Genomic DNA, 8745 nt, shown 5'->3' with positions numbered 1-8745 from the left:
ATTTATACCTGATCTAATCCAATTTCTAAACAGCAAGGAAAGCCCATTAAATTTAATCATTTTATTACCCCAAACTTGTTCGTCTAACACTTCTTCATAGCAAGTTGGCAGATGAAGAACACACTGATCCAGGTGTTCTAAATCGTAAAGTAACGTTTGATAAAATGTAGGTATTTTTTTTAGAACTTGCCATTTCTTACATAATGAAATGTTCATAATAATATTCTGTGGACCAATTTTATCTAAGATCCAAAGAGGTAGATATTTCCACATGGCTACATCTTTATTGTAAAGACGCTTAAGCCAAGCAATTTTCAAACATTTAACCTGTGACCTGAAGTCAGGAGCTTTTATGCCTCCAAGGCTGTAATCACCAATTAGTGTTAGTCTTTTTATTTTTTCTGTCTTCTTATTCCACAGAAAATCAAAAATAATCTTTTCAACTTGTTTTATATAAAGCTCTGGCATTTGAATAATACTTGCATTGTATATAAGTTTTTTGTTAAAAAGTGTTTTTAATATTGTAACTTTTCCGAAAAATGTCAAGTTTCTTTTTTGCCATGAAGAAAGTGTTTTAATGATTCGATTTTTTCAGACCAGTTTTTGGTGCGACAAAAAAGTTGATTATGACCAACATAAACACCAAGTATTTTAAAGCCATTGTAAACCCACTTTATGTCAAACGGTTCATCTTTTCTTGTTTTCCATTCACCTAACCACATGGCATTTGTTTTTTTTTGTTAAGGCTTAAACCAGAAAGCTTTCCAAACTCTTCAATTTTTGAGATACTCCTTTTAATCCCCAACTCATCTTTCACAAACAGTACCGTATCATCAGCTAGTTGGGCTATTTTGACTTCAATATTTAAGTCTTCTTTACTTGGTAATATGATACCATTAATCAGAGCATCACTTCTTAATTTTATTGCCATGATTTCTGCAACCATTATAAACAGCAGAGCAGACAAAGGACAGCCTTATCTGATGCCCCTATTCATTTTAAAACTTCTAGATAGCCAACCATTATTCGTTATAATTCATTCCGTTTCAGTATACAAAACATTGACCCAATCAATGAATGATGGGCCAAAGTTAAAGTGACGAAGCGTTTCCATCATAAAATCCCTGTTTACCGTGTCGAATGCTTTACTAAAATCCAAGCTAATCATTGCGCCTGTTAACCTTTCTTCATTCATGTATTCGATCAAATCCTCTATTAACACGTTATATTTTCATTGCGGATTTTTTGGGCTCAGTACGGACTCCAAAAGTATGCATTTTCTTTTAGTTTTATAGTGTATGCGGATTTTATAAGTCCGCAATGACGATATAGCGTGTTTATTAATCTAATGTTTTCGCCAACGAAACGACCTTTTATATAACCTTTTTGATCATTACTAACTATACTGGTTATAACGTTTTGTAATCTTTTTGTTAAAACAAAGGCAGCTATTTTGTAATCTACATTCAGGAGAGTTATAGGCCTCCAGTTGTATAAGTCTTCATGCTTACCCTTTTTAAAAATAAGATTGATTACGCCTCTACGTTGTGAGTGGGACAACGATGCAGTTTTCAGGCTCATGTTAAGAGCATCGCACACTATTGGACCAATTTTTGGCCAGAATTGCTGGTAGAATTCTACAGGGAGGCCGTCTGAACCTGGAGCCTTATTTTTTTTTTCATTTCTTTTACAGCATTATGGCATTCACTTAAAGTAACTTTGTTTTATCAGCGTAAATAATAAACGAAAAAATGCTGCTAGAATACACTATATCATTTAAATATAAAATAAACAAAAGAGGACCCAAAATGGAGCCCTGGAAAGGAAGGACAAAAAAAAAGTGAACTAAAACTAAACTAAGTCGATCTCCTAAAACATTTATCAATTAAAATATGTCTAATTTTACCAACCAGTGTAGGCAAAGAGAGACTTAAAACGAATCATTTATACATCAATGCGTGAAGATAAGACAAGTGGATTTTAATTTACAATTTTTATAGTTTCATTCTCTATTTAGTCTTTGAATTTTGTATGCCTTTTAACCTATCTATCTATCAATCAATCTATCTATCTATCTATCTATCTATCTATCTATCTATCTATCTATCTATCTATCTTATGTGTGTGTGTGTGTGGGTGTGGGGAGGGGTGGGTTTGGTTGTGTGTGTGTGTGTGTGGGTGGGTGTGCGTGTTCGTGTGTGGGTGTGTTCGTGGGGTGTGCGCCTGTGAACCTTTACCAACTGATGACACACCTGTAAAGAAACACCTGTTTAGAGATGACATACTCGCAAGCGATGACGTCGCCAACTCTCAAAATAGCTATACCCCTGGTGACATATCTAAGCTTTTCATCAAAAGTCACCGTTAGTTAGGAATTTTTCCAAGTTTATGGACACACGTTGTGTGTTGTAAAAATAAACAGCAGTATCTTGTGACATATATTTGTACTCAGTTATGCAGTGGCATGCACAATGTTATGGTTGTTGCTAAACATCCCTTGCTTACTCACAGAAATAGCATTACACATATTTTAAAAATAAAAATCGGTTGTAGCCCCTTCACATATAGGTGTGTGTGTAAAAGGCTATGCCTATGCATATTCATATTTGAACCTACAAATTGTAAAATCCATATGTATAGATAAAAAAAAATTATTATTGTATGTAATTGATTATTGACAAGAAAATAAAATCGTACGTATCATCGACTTTTCATCTATTTATTAATTTATTTTTTAACTGATTTTAGGCCGAAGGCCAAAAAACGACAAGCACTGAACTAAGTCACAATAAGTGGCATATGTCTTCACAAGAGAAACATAAACACCATATTCACATAAACTAAGCATCATTATGAAGCTTAGCTAGGTAGTGGAGTTGTCTTGGTCGTGGAAAGGAAATTCAGTCGAACAGTCGAAATTCTATCACTTAGTGATTTTTTTCCCCTACTTTTCACTTTCTTTGTATTTTTATAAAAGGCATTGTATAATTCATTGACAAAAACGTATTTATTCCTAATATAAATGCAAATGAATAGGTCTTAATAAAAATTAAATGTTAGTGTAAACCCACAATGTGGGTCATGATCAAACATGCTATTCATTTGCTCAATCTATAAAAATTAAATATTCTCAATTGTTATTCATTCGTTATATATGCCTACCCTATCAAGTGGAAATAAACTATAATCTACCAAAATATCGACAAAAATGATAGCAATTCCAATTGCAGGAACTTCGAAATATGCGACACGTTTCGCATTCAAACAGACTACACGAAGTAAAACGTTTCTGACGCGTTTCCTTCTCATCCTCAGCATCAATTTTACTCCATAATATGTTTTTAGTGCCACTGCAAATGCGTTTCATGGAATCAGTAGCCGTGTAGCTGAAGTAATGATGGTTAATTTCTGAAATTGGTTCCAACCTGTACTTGAACATACTTGAAGGGTTTTCTTGTGCCTGAAATGTTCAAGACAATAACGAAATATTCCAGTTATATACAATTATTCAGATTTTTTAAAGGCCGCTATCTTAACCTTGCGAAATAATATTGCCACAAGGCTGTTTGGCAGAAAGTAAATTTAGTGGTAAATGTACTAAAAAATAACCTCTAATCTGATAGGGGACAAGATTATTACACGTTTTTTTTTAAACGATAGTCAATTATGAATTTCTGTCAAGTAGTGATTTGTAATGTAAGACAATGATGATGCATTATCCAAAAAGTTACTCAAACCACATGACGTCATTAATAATTCCGATAACACAATCATCAATTGGCTACCATAGAACTTTTTGTTTCAACGCGTTTCGCACTGACAACGATTTTTATTATGCTCCGTTTTCAAGTGGCAACCGAAGACATTGGCAGTACGTTTTTAAAAATTATCATTTTGACAAACCACAAAAATTATAACACAGAAAATAGCCCCGGATTTTTCCCTGAAATGATTATTGTTGATTCTGATTGTGCTCTATTTTAAAACTTCCTCTGATTCTGATGCAGATCTGCTAATGCTGTGAACTCAATCTTCATCTTTTGAATAATATCAAAAGAAAAACTATATAAAATTAAAAATAAAAAAAACAATATATATATATATTTATGTTTATATTTTTTAATGTATATGTCATTATTTCAGATGACTTTAGATGATGATTATTGACATATTATGTCTTGTTCAGTGTACTAGTGGTATTATATCTAATGGCTATCGTTATTCTAATACATAATCGTTATGAAAGTCACATGCAAAAGGGGAATATATAATAGTAAGCGCTAATTAGTAAAACAAGTGTTAAGTTGAATAAGTACTTTCGTTAGGCCGAGTGACTATTCTTCGAGGATATGTGATATCCATCAACAGAAGGTCTACTGTATTATCAAAACTGAAATAATGATTCAATGGAATTAGTATACAGAATATAAACTCTTAATGAAGTTCTCCCCGATAATGATAAATTGTATTAGGAGAAACAAAATGATAACGTATGCTTACCGATCTGGTATCATTGTACTCCGCTAGGCTCGATATATAGCAAATGTCATCGCCATTGTATCGATAAATGAGTAGACCCTGTAAAAGTTAACAAACAAACAAAATAATGCAACTTAATGTCAATAATACAGAATCTAACCAATCAAAAAAATCAAGGAAAGAGTTCTTGAAATGTCATAATATCAGACTTCATTTTCTTTATCCAATGTATAGAAAGTAGACCGTTTAGATTATCCTTAGAGGTCACGGAAAAAAGCATACGACATAGATGGGTTACAAAACCTCTTAAAAAATACATTATGTTACTTTCAATAATGTTCTGAATTTTGAACTTTTGAACAATATCAACACTTAAGATTAATCGATCAGAATAGTAGTATTCAGGTATAAAAATGGGCGCAATTAAAATAAATTTCAGAACTCAGATCTCAGAATGTTTTATTACACCAACAAAATATAACAATAAATTATCATGACAAATTGATGGTCGCGAGACTCTCATTAAGGCTACAATATCAGCAGCTACCATGACAGCCACCGCAGAAATAAATACATGTATTGGTTATTCATGGTAAAATGTTATATGTCATTATTTAGATGATTAGATGATTATAATATAACAGTATAACAGCATAACAGGAAATCATCATAAAAAATAAACACTTTAATAATTACCATTACCATTATTAATTGTTACATACATAAATAACAGTTAGTAATATAACAATATTTATTGTATATTCAAATTATTAATATTTTAATATAATTAGCAAAACCAAAAATACTCTGGGTTATAACCTCAGAAAAAATACAATTTGAATCATATCGATTAGACGGTGTTGCATTTGTTTGTTATCGAGTTCATAATCTAGTCTGTCTACTGTTTCCATTACAGCTAATTCAGTCAAGTGTTTCTCCTGGAAACCATACTGACTGTAAAATAAATGTTTTTGCCTTGAAAATAATTATGCAGTTGATCAAAAATAATTATTCAAAAATTTTTTTAATTTATTGAAGTATAGGCATATCATTATTAGGTATAGTTTTATCATGTTTTTTATACAAAGGAATCACTTTAGCAGTCTTCAGTCTATCAGGAAAAATTCCTGCGTACAGAGATGGATTATTGACATACGATTAAAGTTCACATATTTCCATTTTAATTAATTTGGACATTTTAGTTGATAATTCATCAATTCCACAACTGGATTTTTTTTTGCAATTGATCAATGGTCTTTTGAATTTTGTTATCTTAAGTCACATTTCTCAAATGACTTACTCCTGACAGCACATATCTGAGATCCAACTTATGTACCAATGCTTTAAAAAAAATTGAACTGGTCAGCAATTTTCTTTTTGTCACCTATTAAATTATTATTTAAAAAAAAAAAAAAATTATGAATCTTTTTTTTCTATTATTTATTACTAATTACTAATTAACACTTTTTTGGCAAGCTTGAAGTTTTTATATTTTCAATTTTTTTTCTATGTATTTAGATTGTTTTTTAAATTGATATATTGACTATCGTCTTTAGAAGTCTGCTTTACAATTAAATACAATTTATTGACTTGCAAGTCAATGGTTTAAAATGTGTAAGATAAAAGCATTAAATATTTCCTAATTTCCATCATGTAACTGTTTAATGTATAATCAATTAAACATATACATAAATAATATATATATATATAACGAAATAATAATATATATATATATATATATATGTGTGTGTGTATATGTGGGTGTGTATGTGTGTGTTTGTGTGGGTGTGGGGGAGGGGTGGGTTTGTATGTACATTTTACACTGGTACTTACATAAGTGACGTCAGTGAAGACTGTCAAAGCACTGGACCCTTTTAGAGCCTCTACTTCTATTTTAATGCCGTCATCCGTTTGTTCAAAGGTTTCAGATAAATTTCGAAATTCAACAACGAAAAATTCCTTAAACTTCATCTGTAATAAAAAAAGAAATGAGTTTATAGATTAATTTCATTAATGGTTCCCTTAAATATTAAGTACATTTGCTATGATCTGTATTTGTCCATCCCGGTTCATCCATACGTATGTCTATGCGACGCTGATGTCATAAATTTCGTCGAAAGTTTTTAAACAAGCAAACTTGAACTTCTGATCGCTTGTTTTTTGGGGTTTTGTTTGTTTTTTTTTTGTTTGTTTTTTTTTGCATACATTGGTCATTTGTTTATTTAAAGTGAACAAAAACTGAATTGAAATAATATAGTTGAAGACAATTATTAGGTATAGTAAATAATATATAGCGCATTTTACCAAATAATAGAATGCATTCGGAAATGTAAAATAATCAAAACATTCAATAATAAATTTATACTGGAAAAAATAAACACAAAAACACAACACTCAGAAAGACGTTGATGACAATATCAGTGGCAATACTATGTAGTGTAACGCTTGTCATTACCTTGTGTTGAGAATTCTCGACATCCTGGGTACTCATAGTGTGTGCTGGTGTACCATACATACATGTAAGTATGATGCAAAGAACCACTGATTGTATTACTTTGCTCATTTTATAGTCAAAGTTTTGTTACAATATAAAACTTCACTATAAAAATTGAATGAGTGGTTACTTGGTCTCTCCGTGATGAAATTGAAGTGAATGGTGATGAATTATAAAATATATTCCTTTTATACAACATGATGTAAAAATTGTTGCATAACAACCATGGAAAATTTTGTTTAATCATTTGATAAATTTTGTTTGTATATCAAATCTTTCACGCCCCCTTTCATGGAAAGTTTATAAATTTTTTTCGTTGCCGATTACCGTTTCGATCATAGTATGTATATTAAACTTATGTCTGAATGTGTTATAGTGAGTACTATACATTTCTGAGAAAATGTGTTGGCTTTAAATGTCATATGTACTTTCCAGACCTGAAAATAAAACAATTATATTACAATAACAACATTTATGATGGAATAAATGTCTTAAATTTGTAAAGCACGCCTGCCTTAGAACTAATACTTTTGTTTACCTATTATTGTGCATTTTCCATGAAAGATTTTTGTCAAGAGTTACCCCAATAATGTGCACGGTGGATTTTGCGTCGTCAATTTTTGTTTCTTTTAATATTGCACAATTTGATTGAACCACTATGATTACCACGAAAAAGATCAAGATTAGTTAAATAACTCACAGTCAACATCACGCCAGATGTGAGGTTGATTATTTGATAATTTGCTATTGCTGTTACTACTTTGACGGGGAATCCCCTAAACTGTGTATAAAAGTATAATCCAGGAGCTAAAAGTGGTCATCGTGCACAGTTTAAATTAGTTGATGTTTGTTTTGTTCCTACAAGTCTGGAAACTTTGCTGATCCCCTGACGATGTTAATGAACCTAACAATTTCTTTACTGAAATGTCTGTGAGTGTGTTGAAGGTGCTCCCTTCTAAAAATGGTATTTAGAGGACTTAGAATTCCGTCAACAGAAACAGGACTTGCCTTCGCCAAGAACTACAAGGTCTTAGAGAAATCAAATAATATTAAAATTTAAAAGAAAAAGCTAAAAGACTATTTTTCAGTTACACTTTTGCTGGTCCAACCATCACTCCTGCTGAACTACACGACCATGAGCAGCTTAGCTCAGTCGGCTAAACCGGTGGTAGCCACTGTGTGTGTGCGCTGAACCGTAGAGATCTAGTTCTGGGTCCCCGGTTCAATTCCCATCCCTGCTCTCCTTAATTTTCTGCTGGATGGCTGGAATGCTAGTTACGATAGCGCACCGTCTCAGGGTGTCTATAAAACGAAGACCGAAGAACGAAGACCCCTATTTTTTCTCTTTTATTTTAATAATAATACACCAGGCTGTCACAAAATCAAAATAACGAATTTTTTTTTGGCGTCTGTTTGTGAAATTGTCAAGGGTCTTCGTTTTATAGACACCCTATATGGATGTTGACAAAACGAAGACCGGAGACCCGAAAAACGAAGACCTCCAATTATTTCTCAATTATCTTATTGAAAGTATTTAAAAATCATCATAAAACAGTTGCCAAGTTTCTATTTCATTATTTATTTTATTATTATTAAAGAAAAAAAAATGTGGGTCATTGTTTCTCGGGTCTTCGGTCTTCGTTTTGGAGTCACAGTGCAAAACACAGAGTCACAGTGCAAAACTGAGGGTCACTGTGCAAAAGTGAGAGTCAAAGTGCAGAACTGAGAGTCACAGTGCAAAATTGAGAGTCACAGTGCAAAACATTGGTGGC

At 31.9% G+C, this 8745-nt stretch overlaps 1 protein-coding gene across 1 annotated transcript in view; it reads right to left on the bottom strand.

The window, feature by feature from the left end:
* Nucleotides 1-2714: 2714 nt before the first annotated feature.
* LOC117123307 overlaps nt 2715-8745 on the bottom strand; it is a 14638-nt gene continuing 8607 nt past the window's right edge. The window contains exons 3-5 of the mRNA XM_033269192.1: nt 6313-6450; nt 4501-4578; nt 2715-3460 (exon numbers count right to left, since the gene is read on the bottom strand). Coding sequence (XP_033125083.1) covers nt 3182-3460; nt 4501-4578; nt 6313-6450 — 495 coding nt within the window. The 3' untranslated portion in view covers nt 2715-3181. The remainder of the gene's footprint in view (nt 3461-4500; nt 4579-6312; nt 6451-8745) is intronic.

This window comes from Anneissia japonica, unplaced genomic scaffold, assembly GCF_011630105.1.
Source record: "Anneissia japonica isolate Jap-2015-1 unplaced genomic scaffold, ASM1163010v1 scaffold287732_len518695_cov146, whole genome shotgun sequence".
Lineage (NCBI taxonomy): Eukaryota > Metazoa > Echinodermata > Crinoidea > Comatulida > Comatulidae > Anneissia > Anneissia japonica.
This window is presented reverse-complemented; position numbering and strand designations above follow the sequence as displayed.